The 23,704-nt window shown below is 37.5% G+C and overlaps 1 protein-coding gene across 8 annotated transcripts in view; it reads right to left on the reverse strand.

The window, feature by feature from the left end:
- Positions 1–23,704, reverse strand: part of LOC113066793 (protein NDRG4-like) — a 35,774-nt gene that overhangs the window by 8,351 nt on the left and 3,719 nt on the right. For 2 of the 8 annotated variants that reach the window (XM_026238819.1, XM_026238818.1), the window contains exons 1-7: positions 16,759–16,867; positions 15,265–15,338; positions 9,636–9,726; positions 8,584–8,718; positions 6,423–6,461; positions 2,108–2,213; positions 226–346 (exon numbers count right to left, since the gene is read on the reverse strand). In XM_026238819.1, the coding sequence (XP_026094604.1) occupies positions 226–346; positions 2,108–2,213; positions 6,423–6,461; positions 8,584–8,718; positions 9,636–9,726; positions 15,265–15,338 (566 nt within the window). In that variant the 5' untranslated portion in view covers positions 16,759–16,867. Of the gene's footprint in view, positions 1–225; positions 347–2,107; positions 2,214–4,110; positions 4,289–6,422; positions 6,462–8,583; positions 8,719–9,635; positions 9,727–15,264; positions 15,339–16,758; positions 16,952–23,704 lie in introns of those variants that run through there. The other 6 variants (XM_026238824.1, XM_026238823.1, XM_026238826.1 and 3 more) reach the window with 4 other exon arrangements.

A 23,704-nucleotide genomic window follows, 5' to 3' on the forward strand; every position in this document is an offset into this window, starting at 1 on the left:
GGGAAGATTACAAAATAATCCCAATATTTTATATATAGCAACGTAATAATTTATTTGGTGAATAGCCATAAGTGCATAAGTGCAGTACATTATTATGCTACATCACAATACAGTTGTAGCTATAAAATTGTGCTATAATGATCGACTGACTCTACATACATACCCTGCTGAAAAAACAAACATATCATGGAAAATGGCAAATACTCATGTGTGCATTAATCATACCCTTGAGGCATCTGGGGGGCACCAATGTGCTGGCCCGGGGCATCCACGTGGCACACCACAAAATGTTTAGTGATCTCCTGCATGTCTTCATTGTGGAAGAACGTGTTGAAGCACAGCTTGTCTGCTCAGAGAAAGAGCGCAAGACATTGTAAAAATGAAAACATATTGTGCTATTCCATTGGTAAAATGATATCATATAGTAAAGGATGATGTTTTATACTGTGTAAAGGATGATGTTTTATACTGTGTTAGTGGTATTTACATGGTGCTTTTCTAACAACCATATATAATACATTGTTATCCCAGATTCTACTGGATCACATTTCGTAATATCATGCATTATATAACCTTTCTGATTATAAAAGAATACTTCAAATATGGGCCACTTCTGTAAATCGTGTTCTCTGTCCTCTCATCTCTCATTCCCGAATCATTGGCCTACTTAGAGCATGAAATGAAGAAGCAAAACAACTTCAGTGTTCTAGCTAACTACCCAAGCGGCACTAATAACTCGTTTTAGATCGTGCCATCTCCATAATCAGCATCAAATGGTGTTTTGGCAGGTCTTCAAGTTATTTAAAGAAAAAGATCGCCCCAAAACGCCGACTCGTCCTTATGCCGCTCCAAACCCATATGCTGTTACCTATTCTGTGGAGCAGAAAAGTAGAAATTTTGGAAGTCGCCCATATAACTTGTGCGCTGTATTATAAGTCTGCAGAAAATCAAATCAAATAAAAAATGACTTTTCTCATGGCCTTGTACCAAAAAGACTTGTAGTTTTAAAGGTGCTGCATTTTTGCATGAATCATATCCAAGCTTCTTTACCATAATGACCCAATTTTTTCACATTTCCCCTCGGCTGTATTGCTCACTTTAAATTTTTTATATAGGCCAGTGTTTCCTATGTCACTCTCTCTCTCTCTCTCTCTCACTGAGTCATGTTTTGTGATAGAGGATGGCCATGCATACTAATAGATTTATCCGCAGCGGAGAGAAGAGTTAGAGTTACTCTATGCCGCAGTGCTGACCTTGCTCGCTCCCCTCCCCATTACTGCATGATGGGTATGTTTTTGTGACCTATATTTCTCTCTCATGCATGAGCATGCACTGCATAGGAATAAGAACAGATAGACAATAATACACCACAGGACTAGATAACAAATAATGGATAGAGAGAGGGATGAGGAGAGACTGGAGAAAAGAGGAGCAGGAAAAGCATGCTGTGAGTGATGAGAAGAATATATGCAGTTTATTTAAATATATATATATATATAAATAATGAGATTAAGCTCAAGATCAAACTAGTATGTACTACTACTCACCATGTTTGTAAATAAAGTATTATAAATCTATATAATATAAATACATACATACATACATATTACTGTAAAATACAAAAATGTAAGCTAGTTTGTACTACTAATCTCCAAGCCATAATTGTGTTTCTCTTTTATGATAACTAGTATTTTTGTATACTTTAAAAAAACAGGTGCTTAAGCTTTCCCACATATGTGGCGCTGAGATCACCTGCCACCTGAGATCAGCTTGGTCTCACACTGCATGTAATCTGTTATCAGAACTGATGAACCGCAGTCAGCTGGCATCCAAATTACAGCTCTGATCGCAGCCCACGCTCATCCCTTCCAGAGGGCATTTGAACATGCACACATGCAAAAGTACACGCACTTACACACAACCATTTCTTGTTGGTGGTGAAGATGGGGAAATTAACTCCAGGTCATTGCTTGGAGACAGATGGTCTATCAAGATTGAAATCGTGCGATTTGGGTTGCTTAGGGTATTGGAGAGCAGCGTGGGTGTAGTTCACCTTGGTACACAAACACACATAGACACACACACACACACAACTCTGTTTACTTACGGTTGAGCCCAACATCATGGTAGGTCAGGATAGCTGGCTTGTTGCCCTTGGGAGCCCCACGGATCACTACGTGCAGCATCCCATAAGGGGTTTCAATGTCATGTTCCTACAAAAAAAAAAAAAGGAAAAAAAAAGAGGTTTCAGATAAGTCTCTAAAGATCCAAGCTGGTCTAGTCCTAATAACGACTGACCTGAAATATATATATATATATATATACTTTCATATTACCATTTTATTTGTTCTTATTTTCATCCATTACTAGGATGCATTCAAGTAAACTGGGCTACTTTTTGTCAGTGGGATAAGACTGCCCACTTCACCAGAACCTGTATGTTTTATCTAAACACAAGCTAAAACTATACCTAATAGTAATATAACATATTAAGGTACTAATTAGCTATAAGGTACCTAATACATAACACATGTGAGAATAAATTTTAAATTTTTACATGATCTTTTACATTTAATTACACCTTAATTAATTATTGATTTAGAATAAACGACTGCTTTCACTGGGTTAAGAAAAAATCTATTTAATCAAGAGCGGCAAGAGTTAAAAACCAGTCATGTAACACTCTTTTAATTGCCAGTTCCAAAGGCATCTTAATCTGACCTGACCCACATTTAGTCTCAGACTTTATTCCAAGCGGAGAAGCGATGGATGTATGTGTGCACGTTGTTTGTCTTGTCCTGAGGATTATTTCAGCATCTCTAGCTTTCCAGCGTTATGCACAAATCGTAGCAAACACCTCGCAGGCAGCCCACTTCAGAGCTGAAGGCAGATCCACAGAGAGACGGGAAATAAGTCTTCTTTAAGCCCCTGTCAGTTGGTGTTTTTGATGCTGGAAAAATCGTGCAGGGTCAGAGCAGATTTGACGGTTTTTGTGTGTTTGTGTGTGAGTTTAGGACAATTGTTTGTGTCTCTCTGTGTTTTGATAGAGATAAAATCTTATGGCAGCTGACACTGTTTTATAGGGAGATAATATGCCACACACACTGACAGGATAAACAGGAAATTTGACCTAGATTCCAATATTATATAACAATATATAACAATATTATACAAATATGGGGCAGAAAATAGTAAAGCTGTTCACCATAATCTGTCAAAAAAATTCTCTTCTGCTCATTTTTAATTCTCAATGTCACACAACTGACCTTGAATGCCGATATTTATTATTAGATTGCAGACATAAGCCTCGCCATCAGCACCACATGAGCAAACAGACATTTCTGAACACACTGCAGGTTACTGCAGAGATACATCAGACGTGTCAGTGTGTTAGTGTGTCACCTCACACATGACTGGACACTTCTGCACAACACACAATTCTAGCACCACAAGCACACTTGTAAAATATATGAAATATTTATTATTTATTTATTTTGGTAGAAATACATTTTTATTTTTTACTTGTTATATTGTTAATATTTTTTTTTTTTTTTTACTTAAGTTTTTTGTTTTTGACATTTTAGTACAACAATTAGCCATTGTAAATGCAAATAATCATAGATTAACATAAAATATTTATAAAATGTGCAATGTAATTAGTCCACAATTACCAGATCAGTAGGTCACGCTCATTAGCTCTGTAGAATTTTGTTTTATGAAATTATTTTTTATTAATTACATATTTATTAAATATTATGACCATTTTATACATTTACAGAGGATGCTGTTTTATTTCTGATGTTTTCAGTATAATAATTAGCCATTAATAAATAAATAAAAATGTTATTATTATAGAACGATTAGCCATAAGGAACAAATAATGTAAATGAGCAATGGAAGTGTTCCACATGTACCAGTTCAAGTCTAGTCAATTCTGACCACAAGACAAATCAATAGCAATTTATTTAACCAGCCAAAACAATTAAGAATTATAATATAGCATACATATTGTTATAAAACACCCTTTTAGCTGTTTATTTGTAGCAGAACAAAAGCACTGTCTCTCGCACTCGCTATTTGCATTCTGTAAATCACAGATATCCCACTCACCCCGTCCCAGCACTCCGGCATGGCTGCTTGCAGATTGTGTACGCTTACTTAAAGGTGTATACGAGCAGGGAGAAGACACTAAGCTAGACTCAGATGCAGGCAACAGGAGAGATGCTGCGGTTGCTACGGCGTCTCTTTGTCTCTTCTCGTTCTGGTCAGGGGAGTTCTGCAGTGCTGCTGCCCCTCCCCCGGAACCTCTCATAACCCACCCCTGTCCCCTCATTGGCTGACTGCAAAAAAGGCTCCCTGTTATTGGCTGGGCTTTATGTCACTCTTTATGTTCTGTCTGTTTTTGTCCCATATTTGCTATCTTTATCTTCCGCATGTTCATGAAGTTCTTTAATATAGATCATCTATAATTCTGCTGCAATTTAGCAGTGATACAGTACTCAATTTGCTATGAATAATTGTGTAATTATTTACAATTTAATTACTTTTAAATTCTTCTGCACATGCAATTATTTATCCAAATATTATTATTAGACAAACACACAACACCGATGGAAATTGGGCCATGTCAAAGGTCAGAGGAGATTTCATAGTTCTACCATCACAGTCAACATGGCATGAGTTTGTGACAGTGTCTGTGTACGTGCGCACCGACATGAGCACATGATGGAGTGCTGAGACATGGACACAAGGCACATGGCCCACTTTTGAGATGAGGATGTATTTGCATGTGCTGTATTCTGTAGTAAACTACCTCTATTTGAACATTTTCTGTCTAACAGGACCATGCTGACTCAAATGCATCCTTTAAGTTTTTGATTTTTTCTTTGAGGACGTGGAAGACTAATCCCTTTGTGGCTGACTTGACTTTTGCTGTCTCGCTTAACAAGCACAACCTCGATCTCCCTCTCGCAATTGCATGGGTGTAAATGTAGTTGCATTGTTATTTTCATAAAAGGATGGACACCACCCACTACATCATACCATTAAATTATAATTATAAACGTATATAATAGTATTTTAATTGTAATCTTTAAGAAAAAGTTACAAAAATGTGTTTTAGACATATTTACAAGATTTTTGTTCAGCCTTGAGTGCTGCATTACTACTATAAAATAGTTACGGCCCATCTCAACACAAATAAACAGTACTCACATATTATTATATATTATTTTATTTAAAATGTATTTAGTGAATTTATAAGTTGCATGTTGAAAAGAATCAGAATATGTTTGGCTTATTAACTTTAACTATCATCTTTATAGTGTAAAAAATTTGCCTTTGAATGAATGAAGCTGAATTTTTTACGATGCCATTACAGCGATTTATTCCTAGAACAACATATTTCGGGTTCTGCAAAAATATATATATTTTTTAATATGGCACAAGCAGAAAACCTATTTAATTATCTGTTCTCCATCACAATTAAAAGCTTTCACTCGATGAGCGTGTGGCTTTCATCTTCAGCCCCCTTCGCTATTTGGATTTCTCACTTTTTTTATTCAAAATCGTCTCTCTGTGATTTAGTCCTTTTTCTGTCAGAGGTGTAAGAGAGGATGCAAACCGTGAGACAGCAACACAACTGAGGTGATAAAGTTCTTTTACCTCAACTTTTATCTCAGTAGTTTGACTTCAATTGCAATTTGATCTCTGAAATACAATGTAACTCTTATTGCACACTAAAAGCATTATATTATATTATATTGGTGTACTTTAAGATTAAAAACATGTATTACAAATGTAAATAGGGTCGATTTTAATGCCATGTTGACTTTAAAGAGATTTATGTGAATAGATATTTAAAATTCACAGGTGTAATAAAAGAAATGTCTTATAACTAGCTCCAAACCGTTAAACTACCATTTCCAACAAACAGGCTGGTACTACATATTGCTGTTAGTGCTCTGAAAGGGATATTGATTGTTTTTCGTTCTCTCTTTCGTGCTCTTTAATCATCAAACGCCAAAAAATTAAGGTCACACTTTATTTTAGGGTCCAATTCTCACTATTAACTAACCATTAACTATGACTTTTGCCTCAATTAACTCCTTATTTGCTGCTTATTAATAGTTTATAAGGTAGTTGTTAAGTTTAGGGTATTGGGTAGGATTATGGATGTCATGCATTATATGTATTTTATATGCACTAATAAACAGCCAATATGTTAATAATATACATGCTAATAAGCAACTAGTTACTAGTGTGAATTGGACCCTATACTAAAGTGTTACCAAAATTAATAATGAGGCTTTGTCAGACATGACATTTTAAATCTGACAGGACTTGATAGTTCTTCAAGGACTGGCTGTTTAATTGTAAATATTAAGTCAGTATCAAAAATGCACAAGGAAGAATCACCGTACCTTCCAATCTCCCTCAGCCACAAAGGTCTCACAGTTTTCCTGCAGGAACACAAAAGGTCAAATTCATCAAAGACAAAACACATTTGTTTTAATATGCTATCAGAATAAAATAAGCAGTGATTGGAGAAACGCTCTGCAAGGTTCGGCCAGCGAGGAAAGAGTTTCTGTGATGGAAACATTTACTTGAGCTGTTGTTTCTAGAACATTGTGAGTTAAGCTAAAGTACAGATACTCTGCCAACATTATACTCAAACGTCTAAATTTCCAGCCAAAACCATTTTTAGAGTGAAAGCAAACCATTTCCTAAATGTAATTGTTCAATTCAGAAGCAACATTTGAAATTAAATCTGAAATTGACTGGATTTTCAAGAAGAAAACTGTGATGTGGAATCTAGATTTACATAATCATGAGCTGATATATTCTGTAAAGGTCTGAATAGAATTTTAAGCAGTTCAAAAGAAAAGGTGCGGCTATTCATTTTAAACTGAATAAAGCAAACATGCCCCAAAATAATTCCAAATACACTAATAAAGTAGAATTATTCAAGTACTTTACACCCTGTTTGTCGTTCACTAGGCACGGTTGGTTAGTATGTGGGTGGCTTAGCTGGCTTCAAATCAGTAGCTATTTGTGGAAATAAAAAACGTGAGCTTGCTTCAGTGCTGATATGAGGCCTGTTTAACTCCATTATGTACTTAAGTATAATGGTTAGCATTTTGATGGCCTGAGCTGGTCCAACCGCAGTATTAATGAGGAAAGACACTGTTAAGAACACACTGTGCTATGGAGAAAAGGTGAAATGAGTACAAAACACAGTTGTTAAAGAACAGCTTGAGAACAGGACAACATCTCCTTGCCAAATAATTGTATCATAATACAATCACCACAGGAACAACATAAAAATCCATCTTACTCTTCTGAAAAGGCAAGGAAACATGAGTTAGCACAATCTAAATAAGATAAAAACAAAACCTCCATTCTGGCAAAGCAACTATCACTTATAATGTGATTCTTGTGCAGACTGAGAGAAGCAGGAATACACCGATGAAGAAAGAGGTTAGTGCATGCAGTTTAAGCTGTTGGCAGCAGAAAAGCAAAAGCAGTTTTAATGTCGGACCAGCAGGTGTCACTCCTTACTCTTTTTCAGGGTTAAAATGATAATGCAGTACCTCAGAAGTGCAAAAGGGGGCAGTCTTACGAGTAAACAACAATGTCTTGTTTTCTTCTCCATTGTAGTATATAAAGCTTTGTTCACATAGCACATAAAGCTGATTTTTTTTTTTCAAATCCTATCTTAAGCAAAGGCATTTTGCAAGTGATACATATTCAGAATCCAGCATATCGACATAGGTTCCCATTGAAATGATAAAGGTGTTAGCACAATGCTCCAGAGAACTGAATTTTGTCTGTGCTCATTTCCATCATGATATCTTGCTATCACAACAACATATTCAAAGCCATTACTGTACTATTTACACATCTAAGCATGTTTTGTCCAAAATCGCTCTCTCGTTCTTGATCACGCATTCACTTTACAGCGAATTGCATATGTTAGACATAAATGATTGAATTCAGACACAGCTATTGACATTTTTTAAAGCATTACATCTGACGTTACAGTCATGTTACAATAAATATGCAACAAAAGCCTTAATGAATCAGTGAAGATCCGTTGAATTAATCTGTAAAAATCAGATTTCGTGTGGTGTTGTGCAGTCCTGATTACTAAGTACACTGATCTGTCTTTCATTGATTAGACTCGTTGCTTTTTGTTTTTATATACTATTATCATGTACAAAGAAATTAGCCCAGGCACTTAATAATACTATTAATATGCAAATAATATAAAATTAAAAACAGACACAGGTTAAAATGGTGTTAATGTTAATTAGCAGTGTGTTTAAAAATAAACATTGTGCCAAAAAGAACATTTTTATGCTGCACACATCACAATTTCAAATCTGTAACTTTCCCCGAATTAGACTGTAGGTGAATATGTGGAACTGAATAAGATTTTAGGAAGAGACTTGGGAAGAGAGCAAATATTCGACATTGTCTGACATTGTCTTTTCTTATAGAGCTAAGGTTACAAAGGAATTGAGAAAAATGACTATCTTTTAGTTGGAGGCGTGGACATGCTCTGTGCGGTAATCAGCCTACCGGGAAGTACCCGCTGGTCCGACGGCGCGTCAGGCCGAGCCAGTGTCGGGCGATGGCATGCCAGCGTTTTGGGGGACGAGCCGTAGGGGGGGAGGGCGTAGCACAGGGCAGCGCGTGCACACACTGTCCTTTAGCCTGCCACGTTACACAAAGACACAAACACTATTACAGCAAACTACAGCAGACAGTGTCCTCTACAGGACTGGAGGACAATACTTTGGTGGTGGAAGTGAGAAGCTGAAGAAAGAAATTATGATATGCATGAATGGTCCTGTGTGATATGTAGGAAAATGAGCAGCGGACACAATATCCACACAACAAGCTTTGATGACTTCCAAAAATTAGTTAGTGCAAATTTTTATTTTATTTTTCTATAGAGATTACACTGCAGTTTGACAAAAAGACAAAATGTTCTAGAATTGTGCATGAATAGAAAAATATTAATTTGTTATAGAAATTCCTAGATTTTTTTTTTCAGGGGTTTCGTATGCTGTAAAAATACACATTTGAATTTCTAGTTCATGACACCTTATCAGCTAATGTGAGCATATATAACTTTATTGTTACATGTTACTAAGAGTTAAAAAAAATCCTGGCCTGGAAAAAAAAAAAATCACAATTTTAGCACTTAAAAACTTACAACCCAGTGCATTTGATTGATTCTCTACATTGATTTAATCAAATGAGGGATAGGAATTACAGCAGACTGCATCATTAAGCAATGGATTTCAGATATACTAGTATCACTCAAATGCAATTTTTAATTGTGCTCTTATTAATTATTTTAAATTCTAAAGAAAAGCATAAAAGTAGTACATCACTTATTTTTTTTACGGGATGTTTTTTCTTTCAATTCACATTAGCTTAATACAGATGTGTGGATTAAGATGAAATGTGGTGTTTGGTGATCATAGATAAATCCTTTATCATACACATACACACACACATACCTAAAAACAGGGGTCCATTTTTAACTGGTCTACTATATTTAGCAATTCACACACACACAAACATACTCGCTTACACGCACACACACTCACACACATACTCACCATCTCCGTTTCCTGTCCCCCAGATTCTGGCAGTAGGGGTTTCTCTTCAGTGAACTGCTGATCCTTTATGCCCGCCATCCTGGAGAGCAACCTGCAATCACCATGGCAACATACACACCTGAGATTAACAAGGCTATTCGAGAGCAAACCAAAATCTAATCAAATTCGTCTGGTGCTCCAAAATTGTAATATTACCTACACCACTCAAACCTTGTACACAGTCCCTGCTGAAAAAAATAAATACATAAATAAACCGGATCATACCAGCTTATAGACCCCATCATGATATCGAAATGGTAGTTCGTCATGAAATCAAAATTGTAGTTTTGTAGCTTTTAGCTCATGTCTTCTAACTTTGAGATCATCTAATATTGTAGAGTACTCCTAAAAGTTGACTAAATTAATTTTAATCAGATGTACACATTTCAAATGGACAGAATTTCTCTTTCTGAAAAACAAATGTTTTCGACTAATCCTGCACTACATATTTGTGTCTAATAATATGTTCTCTAGAATCCAAATGTCCCCTTATACCACCTGTAACCAATTCACAAATGCATAGGTTTACGGCTGAGATGTAACCTCTTCAGTATGCCTTGACTTCCAAACTTGTTTGACGTCATATTTCAATAGGAAATATGTACAGCACTTGTTAAACAATTTCCAAGGGGTCTTTAAAATGATAAAGCTGGTCAAGCTGTGTTTTGGAATATTTAGTAGCTAAGCTGTTGGGGACAAGGTTGATCTCAGCCCCACTGCATACCTGTCAAGTTTTGAATTTGAAAATAAGGGAAATTTTCCGGCGCCCACCGCAAGCAGTCCCACCACCCCAACAAAGCTCCAGTATCCCTTACATTTTAAGACAGGTGTTATAGCCCAAATGAAAACACAAAAGGGTATATATGAAGAGCATTTTTTTAAAGGCTTATTTGCATATTTTCTGTTAATTTAACATTGCTTGTCTTTACATTTACATTTTATTTTCATTCCACACATTCTTTTCATTTCATATTGCTTTTCTTTTACAGTTTTTCTTTTTATTTCACATAACTTTTCTTTTACTCTTTTAGTGAGTTGTTGTACAAATTTGTTGCAGACTTTGCATTCTTTAAAAAAGTAAATTCGCTGTCCCATTTATCCTGGTATTTACACATGGGTTTTGGTTCTTTGGCAGGTGTGCCTTCACTCTCTATCGTAGCATCCATCATCCGTCTCGGTTTTTTCTTTTGTTGTTGTTGTTTTTCCCGCGTTATAACTCATGTCACCTGACCTCACACACCCCTCGCCTCGCGACAGGCTACTACAGGTGGCAGTTATCGCGAGACTAGTGACAGAGCTCAGATTGGGAATGTTTTTATTATTATTATTTTATTAATAACGCAGGTTAAAATAAAAAAAATAAATACTTGAGATTTACGGGAAAATACTAATACGGGAGGACGGCGGGAAAGAAGGGTAAAATACGTGACTTTCCCGGCCAAAACGGGATACTTGACAGGTATGCCCCACTGGGTGGCAGGACAACTAAACAGTTAAACAGATTAATGTGAGACACACTCCATGTAAAACAAGCTAGCATCATGCTAATCTGACTGGATCCAAACCATTTAAAACTACATGTGGTTATGGACATTTGTGGACTTAAATGAAGTGGCACTGTGAACATGGCTTGAATGTCGTTTGGTGGTTAGATTCACGATGACACAAAAAGACACAGACTTGTCAATCTCCAGGAACACATGGCCAATTGTGACATTAGCACACAGGTTTTCTGTTGATGGAAGAGACATTGTGCCTTCCATTTTATACATGTTAAAATCCGGCTGTCCAGCTGAAGGTAGTGAGCTCATGGGAGCTCGTCATTGTCAACTGATATATCCATAACACAATGCTAAGCTAACAAATACCTCCACAGCATCATGCTAACTTTATTGGTCTCTAATAGTTCTGCAAACATATGCATATGTAGATGAGGATTATGAAGCATGCCTCTTTTTTTTATTTTTTTTACAACATTAATGGAAGTATTGCTAGCATAATCATTTAGGCTAAGAGATAGCCGTTAGCATCTCTTAGGAGCATTTCTGAACCTCTAACATTTCTTAAAATTAGCAAACAAAAACATGAATGAAAAATAAAAAAGGGAAGAAAAAAAACTCTCCTAAGAAACTAACAAATATTAGTGCAGATATATGCCACCTTTTCTCGAGAGATGACAGAACACTTTGATATTTCTTGGAAGAGTTGCATAATAACTGGGTTTAATTCAAAACAATTCAAGTCAACAGAAAAGTCATTCCACTCTTATTTCCTGTCAGTGCCAAGAACTGCATGAATCTGGGCTCATGAGCAGTGCAAATCGAACCCCTCGGATGTGAACGGATAGAATGATTCAGAGCCCTGCAGGAAATGATTATTTTGGTTGCATAACACCTCCTATGAGGTGATTATAACAAGGTCTAGACATTACCACAATACTCTCAATTGCCTCAGTTTCTCCCACCCTTTCTCTCTGTCACAAGCTCTCCGTTAATCTCTCGCCTTCCCGCCTCCACCACATGTACAGACCTTTCTCTGATCATTATTATAATCATTACTGCTCTGTTTTGCTATACCATAGAGCAACATTTTTACTCTTTCTAAACAGAATGTGAGTGATACTTGCCAGCGCCTCCATGCAACCACCATTGCTATTTGGTTTCTAAGGTGTTTTGGGTGTTTTTTAGCTTGTTGCATGTGGTTGGTGACTAGCCTAAGTCAACAGAGTCCAGCCCGAGTCACTAGATAAGTCCAATAGCTTTTGAAAGAAACACCACATCTCTCCACAACAAGCTTGACAATTTAAAGCACCAAATGAGGAGTTACATGTAAAAGTTAATACTGAGGATTACTAAACCCAAGTATGAGCAATAGTAATAGCAACCATGGTATGCAACAATAACTAAACTCTGAATAGTTTTTCGTTTGTGTTGCTAAAGATATCATATTGGGATCTTTTTTTTTTTTTTTTAAGTCAGTTTACCTGTGGGTTAAATATTGCACTTGATGTTTAACTAATTCCTGATCAACTATATTAATATCATCCTATACTAAATTACAGTATAAAGGAACATAACTACATTCATTACAAAATCAATTTGTTTGCAGAGATTTATTTTATTGTTGGTTCTGTAGCCCATCAGTGTTGCCATGGTAACCTCTAATTCCAGTACATTCCCCTGCAATCTTCAGGGAGTTGGATAACCTTTATCTTTCCCTCTTTGTCCCTTTTTGACGGCATCACTGCTAGTCTTAACTGCAGCACTAGAAAAGTTTGGAGTTTGGAGTCACCAAGATAATGTGGTCACTCTCAGACATGTTTAGAGCATACTTGATTTAGATAGAGAGTTCTTGTATTGAGAGACGTTCAACAGATGACATTAGCCAGAGCTGCCATATGACTCTGTTCAGAGACAAAAAGAAGTGTGCATAAGAGAATATGAGAATAGAAAGACCATTGGAAGAGTATTCTGTCAGACACCAAATCAATAAATACACTCAAAGGGGTCAGACCTTATATACAAAATCCCAATCAGTACTTGGAAACTGGGTTAGGACAATGTGTGTTTATGCTGTGCACAAAAAAAAAAAAAAAAAAAAAACTATTACGACTAAATCTATGTCAGACAGATATTTAAAATCTGTAGCAGAGCAGTACAGTCTCCTTGGCATTGCTACTAGGATACAAGTGACCGAAGTTTTAATGAACCATTTGGATGCTAACATAATCAAGGTAAATTGAAAAAAACATGGCTGTATAACCAAGGTGCAGAGAGTGCTAAATACCACCCTCATGCTGGCTGAATCAAATATACCAGGAAATAAATAAATTATTATTTATTTATTGTGGAAGTGTGAAAAAAAAAAATCAGTGGAAGAAGTGAGATTTTGCCGTTTTTAAAAAGCAATTGTTGCTGCCTGGAAAAATTCAAACATCAAGGCAACATCTTTCTTTTACAGCCACTAAAAACTGGCTTCATTGGTGAGTTCATTTTCACTGTGTTTTTATAGAGTTAATCATCTTCTTGTTCTTCTAATGTGTATATATCACTCATGCCTAAGATACTTATAAGGATCCACTTTATAAGGTCAAATGTTTAGGGTGATGGAAGACAAAACATAACTACCACAACTAAAAACCTAACTCACTTACATAAACCTCACACCAAATAGACTTTTCCAGGATCTTCACTGTCATTTATTAATGCACACCCCATTAGACTTGTGTTTCTCACCTACAATCCAGAGGACCCACCTACTAGAAAGTTTTACTTGATTCAACTCATCAGATTCTTAGTGTATTAGATATGAAGGCATCCAAAACATTCTAGGAGGTTACTTAGGACTGGACTGGAGGACTGGAGTTGACACACATTCTTGACACAGAATATATTTTAAAATAAAACTGAGTTCAAAAAGCAGCTGTGGAACTCACAAAAACTAGTTGCAACCTCGACCCCTCAGATAGCCTACGTCACACCTCCATTGGAATTCTGGGTAACATCTGAAGGACCTATTATGGCTATCTGGCTGTTAAAGACACTCTGATAGTGTTTTACCACCAGAATCAACCATGTTTCCAACCCTTCACGCTGCCTCTTGTCAAGAGCCGCCTAGTGCTGTAAGCCAGGCATACAGAAGGTGAGCTGGTATGTGGTCCTCAATAACGCCATTTTATCCTTGCCAAAAGTACAGTAACCTGGCCAATACTTTCCTTAAAAAAAACGTTTCTACTGTATGGATCAGTAGGAAACCAATCCAAGGATGTTAGGTGTGGTTTTCTCCAAATATTACTGGTTCCATTTTGATAAATAGCCTGTTTCTAAAAGCTTTCATGAAGGGATCTTTCACCCCAGTTTGAGCATTTATCACAGCTGCACACCTATTTGGGTCAGAACAGAATACAATTAAGGCCATATTAGCCTCCTCACTTATGTACACTCAAACTATTCATGGAGATTTTTCATTTATTGTTGTTCATTAACATGAAATTGGTCTCACGTGGCTCAGTTGATTATAAGCTAGACTGTGGGCACTGGAGGTCAAGAACTGCAGAAGGCAGTTCAAGTTTTGAAACAGAAAAGCATCCAAAGCACAAAAGCCACAATACAGAACAATGGACACCAAGATTGATATGCATCTTTGCATATGAACATTTTCATTATCAAATAACACGTAGCTCAGGCCACAAATGATTGAAAGACATTCAAGACTACATCATTCAGATACCTATATAGTGGACATGAGATTTACAATAAAGTATCAAATAATCTTTTTACATGAATTCAGCTTGAACACATAAACCTACATTAATGGATTGGTCAGCGACTGAAGGCTGGAACAATCAACAGCTATTGGGCAATGAATTATGAAAAATGATCTACGGTAGAGTAATAATGGTTACTAACACTTGATCTTGTTTGGCCACTGCCCAGTGATTGGTCAACAATCAAGGTGTGATCATTATGTGGTCAGACACAGCAACGGTCCATGGAATTCACAAGCAAAGAGACAAACAAAAAATGAAGGAATGGATGCTACAAAACGGAAAAGAAAGGCTACAACCTTGGTTACAGGCAGAACTACGTACATTGTCTGCAGCAGGCTCTGTGGAACCGTGCAGCTAGTCTTGGATGGGAAGATCCAGAACAATCCAGGCCCCATCTATCAGTACAAAACAAGATCCATTTGTAATTCAGCTATACACAATATTCTTTATTCAGAGAACTCTCACAGTAAGTATGTTAACCTGGGCAAGATATTGAGGAAGCCCCCTCCGAATTTAGCTTCTGTATACTAAAAAGCTAAAAAACTTGTCCCAGGGCATGAGATATTTTATGAAAAGGTTCCAGGCAATTTACAAAATCCTTTATAAATGACTATTTTTATATATATCTCAAGCCAGGAGAGTTTCTATTAAAGTAAAGCCAAGATGCAGTTTATTGAAGAATACTTTCCCATGCTCAGTGAAGAGTTCTAACAGGGAAGACTTCCAGGAGGTAAGGGTTTTCAATGTGTGAGACAGAAAAGTTTCCAAGGCGTCTGTTGCATTGTTATATAATGCAGAATTGGGAGATTTAGCCAGAAAAAAAAAAAAAACGTTATTAATCACAGCCTTCTTTTTTACAAGGATGAATGTATCTGAAATAAATCCATTGTTTTCTTATGTTCAAAACCATGCCACATATTATCATCTTTACCACTGTAATCATCCCACGCATTAGTAATTGAAGTAGATGCTTGAACTTCCACCAACATTTCAGTTACATAAACAAAATGTATTTTAACTGCATGCTTTGTTGTCAACCAAGTGTGACAAAGGTATGGCAGTTGTCATTAGCTGTAGCATGAAACAGTTTTATTTTAAACTCAACAAATGTTCTCATCTTAAGGCACATGCTAACAACATCATCCATCACCCCCGTTAAAACTGAATGTGTCAAGCCTTACGATAAGTCACAGTCTATCCACCCTGAAAAGTTCCACGGCCCTCCTGGCCTCCTATGCAAGCTGGCCCCCAGCCAGAAACACTGGCGTCAGATATTCTGTGAAGAGTTATTGAGATTAGGAAAACAAAAGCTCTGCTTATCTGTTATTACACAGACATGAATACTTCTCAGCACCACAGCAGATAGCATTACTCCAGTGAACAGGAAAGGACACCTGTTAGTAGACTTACCCTGAATTTAAGGGGTGGTCTGGACAGACTGTGACTGGCTTGCTGTTTTTGGCAAAGCTTCCCTGTCTGACGCAGTTTTTTTGCGGGGTTAATAAATTTAACCTGTCGACCACCCATTTATGCCAATGCAGAGGCTGGAATTATGAAGCTTAGCTTATGACACAAGCACTGTAATACTCGCAGCAGGGACTCTAATGCTTCTCTTGAGATGGAGTCCCTCAAGGGCCTGTGTTGAAGCACTTTTTGTTCTGATGTGTCTATATAATCATACAGTACACCTTGCACCAAAACAAGCAAGTATTCAACATGACCTATCAACAGATGTCTTAGAGTTCTCTTGAATGATCATTCCAATTTGTGCCTCTTTACAGCAATGACCATAGTAAGTAAAGAGATATTTCTTACCTCTGCTGAAGGACTTGTGTTCTGTTGTCTTCGTGAAAGGATTCTGATGTGTTTAGCCTCTTTTTTGTTTGCTCGTGAGTGCGTTTCGGAAGGATGCTGTCTACCCAGTGATGGCTATGCTGTGTGAATCTCTCTACCCCTTTTCCACCCTCCCTTATTCGCTCACTCTTCCCCTCCCTTCTTTTGCTCTGTAATAAACAGAGAACACGTGTCCTCTTGGATGATGCAGCCTGAGCTATACCGACAGATGAGAGTGAGATAGCGGGAGGGAGAGAGAAAGAGCAATCACCGAGAGGGACAGAAAAGAGGGACACAAAAGGAGAGAGACAGAGAGATAAGACATTGGATACAGGAGAGGAATGAAAGCGAAGGGCAGACAGGAAGGAAGAAACCAAGGAGACGGAGAGGAGAAAGAATTGTGAGACAGGGATACTGAGTAAAGCCTGGAGGCTTAGAATGAAAGGCTTTCCAATTAGACCACAAGTGGCAGCTCTGTACAAACGATTCTTACACTTCAGGGAGAAATGCACACATTTGGCAGCATGAGCTTTTATCAAGTCTGTTTTTACTACAAACGGTTCTCCCAAGATTATAAGTACATACTCATATACACAACCAAACACTGCTATAACAAACCCGCAAATTTATTTATCACAGCGTGATTTGAAGATACTGACACATATAACCAAGCAAATGTTTGTATTCTTTTATAGCAATCTGCACTTTTCCCTGAAGACTTCTTCTTATGTTAGCCAAGGAATCTTGTAATAAACAGTTGTAATAATAAGTATATTTTCACCCTCTCCCTAACTCCTGGAATTAGTCAGTTTTTCCTAGTAGACCTTCCTACAGGTAACTTGGCTTGCCTCAATGCACTGAGCCGTATAAGGGTTCAAGGCTGGTTAACGTGGTCCAATTAGCCAGTCATGTTGCTAGATACTGTAAATACACCAATACATTTTTCAGTTAAAGTCTATCTAAAGGCAATTCAGAGAATTGTTTTCTAAACACTGAAACAAAAAACACGTTACAAAGACTGTGAACTATGTAGTACTGAATTGTGGAGTTAGACCGTTTTTGTGTTCAGGATTTTTTTGGGCGGGCCTGAAATCATGTCTCAATTATGTATTGGAGCCACTCAGCATGGCCCCTTCCCTAATGAATGAATAATCATGAGGGGTCTCTCCTCAACCACCATTAATGTGCAGCATCTAGATAATGAGACAGCAGCCACAGTACTGTACATCGGTGCCAGTACGCTCACCACACACCAGCTATAGTTGGAGAGGAGAGAAATATTTCTTCAAGTTTTGATAACTTTTTAATATTTAAATTTTGCTGGGTGGTTAACTCATTTTCTGGGGGGTGACAAACTCAGAACACATATTTAATATTGCTTTACACAAACTTTAATGGTCATTCAAAAATAGCTGCATGCTCGACTTTTTTTTTCAGTGTTTTGTTGCAAATTAAAGGCTCACAATCTTGCAAGCTAATTGACCCCTATTTGTCCCTGTGTTAGCTCTGCGATAAGAAGAAATCAGGTCAGTCACCTTTTTGGGAGAGGTCTAGAACAGAAGATGGACTCTATCCAGGTTTTAAGTGGTGAATAAGAAAAAACCTGGCAGCGGAGTGGACCACAGTTGACAGGCTAAGCATGTTTTGATTCCTTGTTTATCTGAGGTTTGGTTGTCTGTACATGTGCCAATGTGACAACCTTAAACTGCTCACTGGTAAGCAAGACATACCCAAGACAAGTGCTATCACAGAGACAACACAGCTGACTCACTGCAATTTGGGGAGTGTCAATATTATACATCTTTGTCCAGAATACTGATGGTCAGAAAAAGGAGTGTCAGAGCAAAATAAATGGAAATAAATTGAAATTATAATCCTGGTGTGGATTTCAGTATTACATTTAGGTCTAAAATTGTTAATCCAAATTTACAGCTTGTTCTTTGCATTGAAGTTGGAGAATCGACATTGCTTCGAGTGTGATTTGAGTTGCTTTTATAGCACTGATACTTCCTGTGCCTTCAATAACCACCTTGTTGTTGAATCCCATGCAGACTGAAGTTACCCCATACATGCTTCAATGCAGAACAGGATCACAAAAATGCTCATTTTATTTAACATACTACATGATTGGCAAAAAAAAAAAAACTTTAAGAAATGCACTTACAGGTTAGGCCTTGCTCAAGGACAAAATGACAGCTCATGGCTGGCCACCATGCCACACTACCCCAAAAAAAGAAGTAGACTGTAATTTTTTTTAAGACAATGTGTGGCAATGTGTTGGCACAAACTGCAGGTTGTTTTCTATTCGGTTACTAAGATGTATCAGCACATAAGTTGTCTCAGCAAATGCTTGAGTACAAATTGGATTCTGTCTGAAGCACTTCTTATATGTGGTGATGTGCCACTCGAATGAAAAGGAACACGAGAGATGGACAGCTGAGCTATGACTCATCTCTCCATTATAGCAGGAACGAAGGACAACAGGTCACTCGGCTGTGATATTTATGGATGTTTTTTTTCCTCATCAGCATGAAAGCATTTGTCCGTCAAACTGGCATCAACTGACATTGATAGAGAGAATGGAAAACAAGGTGAGGAGAGAGGTGGTGAGACAAAGAGACATACAAAAGCACAAGAAAAGCCACCATTTAGGCACATAAAACACGCACCGTATTTATAAAGGTCACTGAAATACTGCAAACAAAACAGATGAATGAGGTATTTTAAGTGCACCTCAGAAAGAAGAGAGCAATGTCTTCCAACACCCTATCCTTTCCGACATATCCAACATCAGCAGAGTTTCCACAAGGGTTGTTTTTTCCAAAAAGGCAGCGAAGGCATTGCCTAGTCAAAAAAAAAACTAAACGTATATGCCATATTTTAATGACCACTCACTCAATAAATTAGAATGTCATGGAAAAGTTCATTTATTTCAGTTATTCAACTCAAATTGTGAAACTTGTTGTATTAAATAAATTCAGTGAATACAGACTGAAGTAGTTTAAGTCTTTGGTTCTTTTACTTGTGATGATTTTGGCTCACATTTAACAAAAACCCACCAATTAACTATCTCAACAATTTGGAATATGGTGACATGCCAATCAGCTAAACAACTCAAAACCCTGCAAAGGTTTCATGAGGCTTCAAAATGGTCTCTTAGTTTGGTTCCCTAGGATACACAATCATGGGGAAGACTGCTGATCTGACACTTGTCCAGAAGACAATCATTGACACCAAAAGGGTAAGCCACAAACATTCATTGCCAAAGAAGTTGGTTGTTCACAGAGTGCTGTATCCAAGCATGTTAAAAGAAAGTTGAGTAGAAGGAAAAAGTGTGGAAGAAAAAGTTGAACAACCAACTAAGAGAACTGCAGTCTTATGAGGATTGTCAAGCAAATTAGATTCAAGAATTTGAGTGAACTTCACAAGGAATGGACAGAGGCTGGGGTCAAGACATTAAGGGCCACCACACACAGATGTGTCAAGGAATTTGCTGAACCACAGACAACATCAGAGGCATCTTACCTGGGCTAAGGAATAGAAGAACTGGACTGTTGATCAGTGGTCCAAAGTCCTCTTTTCAGATGAGAGCAAGTTTTGTATTTCATTTGGAAACCAAGGTCCTAGAGTTTGGAGGAAGGCTGGAGAAGCTCATAGCTCAAGTTGCTTGAAGTCCAATGTTAAGTTTCCACAGTCTGTGATGATTTGGGGTGCAATGTCATCTGCTAGTGTTGGTCCATTGTGTTTTTTGAAAATCAAAGTCACTGCACCCGTTTACCAAGAAATTTTGGAGCACTTCATGCTTCCTTCTGCTGACCAGCTTATTGAAGATGCTGATTTTATTTTCCAGCAGGATTTGGCACCTGCCCACACTGCCAAAAGCACCAAAAGTTGGTTAAATGACCACGGTGTTGGTGTGCTTGACTGGCCAGCAAACTCACCAGACTTGAACCCCATAGAGAATATACAGGGTATTGTCAAGAGGAAGATGAGAAACAAGAGACCAAAAAATGCAGATGAGCTGAAGGCCACTGTCAAAGAAACCTGGGCTTCCATACCACCTCAGCAGTGCCACAAACTGTTCACCTCCATGCCACGCCGAATTGAAACAATGGAGACCCTACCAAGTATTGAGTACATGTACGGTAAATGACCATACTTTCCAGAAGGCCAACAATTCACTAAAAAAAATTGTTTAATTGGTCTTCTGAAGTGAATTGGTTAGTTTTTGTTGAATCTGAACCAAACTCATCACAATTAAAATAACCAAAGACTTCAATTACTTCAGTCTGTGTGCAAAAAGTTTCCTAATTTGAGTAGAATTACAGAAATTTAATTTTCTACGACATTCTAATTCATTGATATCCACCTTGTTGTGTTTACAAAAGATCTGATGACTAATAGTTTGAAAATAAGGTAATTATTAATAATAATCTAGCAAAACCAAGTGGTACGAATATAAAAATTTCTTTAAGCCATTAACTTAGATACATTTCTGGAAAACAAAAGAAAAGAAAAAACATAGGGGGGACTTCGCATCCTCATTTTAGAAGTCCACCACAGGTTCCACCATCAGAAATAATTAAAAAGTATGTGCGTGTATGTGGGTGGGGGGGTTAAAACACTGTTCTCAACCTCCCACCTGCTATAGTGCACAGGCTTGTTTGAACCAGTGTTCAGACCAAATGCAAACCCAGTTGGGGAGAGATTAGCCACATCTGAAGAGTGGCGCGGGGGCGTTAGCTTAGATACAGCTAATCCTGACACCTCTTTTTCTCTCTCCATCTCTCACTCTTTTGCCTCTAATGCCTCCAAGTCCTGTCTGTTCTTTTCAAATGGGAAAGTCTGAAAATCAGCTCACAAAAGAACCTCGAATATAGACAAGGGAACAGTCCTGGATACTTTTCCTCCGGCTCTTTAAAAAGAGATGCAACACAGTCAGCTGAGGACAGATGGGATCTCAAAATTGTTTGCAGGATTCTCACAGTCAAAAACATGAATAATTCTACAATGAATTAGAGGTCTAGTGAGAGAAAGGGATCGTGGAAAGACGTCAGTGCTTTTTTTTTTTTACATATTTTAACTTTTTGAGTTAACATCAGACTATTTTCTGTGTGTTATTCAAATGAAATGCAATCTTAAAGAACAATGAAATGTTCTAGCATAGTCTACACAAAATATGCAGCCTTGCTTTGTGCTTGCATACAATTTTTGTGATAGCCTTGGTTTGGTAATGAACCGTCACTGCACATTAAAAGCCACAGTCACAAATTCTTTAAGAGAAACAGACTATTAACAGGGTTGTTTGGCAGTAGTTGGCTTAGCTCCATGTTCATGACTCTTAAGAGGAGTAGTATGTCTCCAGCTCATGCCAGAAAAGCCACAATGTGAATCCAGGTCAGGAGTGATTCAGTGAGCAACAACAAGAAATGTTGTTAAAAAGTAATGTTCTAGGAGACCCAGCATGGGTGATGGTAAAACACTTGACACCATTCAATAAGAAGTTAAGGAACGCCAACCTAAATAAAATGAAGGGGGGGAAAAAACAATGACATTTAACTTATATAGGTAGTGTTGCCATGTGGTTTCTAAGATGATCGAATAATGTTTTTGTGCTATGCGGTTTTTTAGTATGTTGGGTGGTTGCTGGGAAGCCAGAGAAAAAAATAAGTCTTGTGCAACTATCAAAGTACCTTGATCAACGGCACAATTCATGCCCTTCACCTTGTGGAATTGAATCAACCTTCTGGTTACTGTAGCCCTCAACCACTGTGCAAAACTATCCTAAAAACAGAGAGAGAGAGAGAGAGAGAGAGAGAGAGAGAGAGAGAGAGAGAGAGAGACTCTTTGCAAACATTAGCACTTTTATTTTCCTGTCTGAATATGTATGCTTATTCAGATAAATCATTGCCTCGTTTGTAATCAAGCCACCAAATGATGTAACTTCAAGGTAACTGTAGGGCAATGAGTTATTTTTCTTTAGTTTAGACCTTTCAGAAAGTCAATAAATCCCTCCTGCCCTACCCAAGCCAACTCAACTGAGGCTGCAGAGAAATAACAAGGTCGATATGACCATCCCAGAGGGACATATCAATAACTTCCATTCCGAAATCATGGATGAGCCTGTCCACATCAGCTGACCCACATTTTACACTTGAACAAGCAGCTAGGATTCTGTATTCATAAAGATGCTCATTAAAACGAAGAAGCCTAAGACATTTGAAATCTAATCCTGCAGAAAAGAGATATCCGATTCAAATATACATAAGATCTGAAGGATAAGTCTTTGTTTTTAGAGGTGAGAGGAGAGAGATAGGGGAAATGAATTGTGGGGACATGCAGTGATTTGATTTGTTCTTGTGTTGACTGATGCAAATAAGTCTCGCTCGCACACACATAGTCACAAGCAACCTGATGACGCATACAAATGTCACCTCCAGTATTCTAAATATAAGAGCACATGGATTATCAGAAACCGGGAGTTTTTAAATTAAAATTACCTCATGGTTTACTCACTCTCATGCCATCTTAAGTGTATATGACTTTCTCCTTCAGGCGAATCAGAGTTATATAAAAAAAAAAAAAATGCAGTGAATGGGTGTTATTTTTCATTAGGCCAGCGTAAGTACTGTACAATAAACTATGCCAATCCATCTAATAAAAAAAAGTGCTCCACACTACTCTGGGGGTTAATCGATGCATTTATGTAAGAAAAAATATCCATATAAATATCCATAAATGGTCATCTCTATCTTCCAACAACTGTTACGTAGCATAAGCTCCGGCGAGAAGAACGCAGAGGAGAGAGCAAAACATAACAACGATCATGAATTAGACGTACAAAATGAGGATTTATAAAGAAAACATTTGGAGGATTTGTATATAAACCAAGAGGAGACTGGTTTTCCTTTTCTAAGCAAAACATGGT

This window comes from Carassius auratus, chromosome 50 (genome assembly GCF_003368295.1).
Source record: "Carassius auratus strain Wakin chromosome 50, ASM336829v1, whole genome shotgun sequence".
NCBI classification, from domain to species: domain Eukaryota; kingdom Metazoa; phylum Chordata; class Actinopteri; order Cypriniformes; family Cyprinidae; genus Carassius; species Carassius auratus.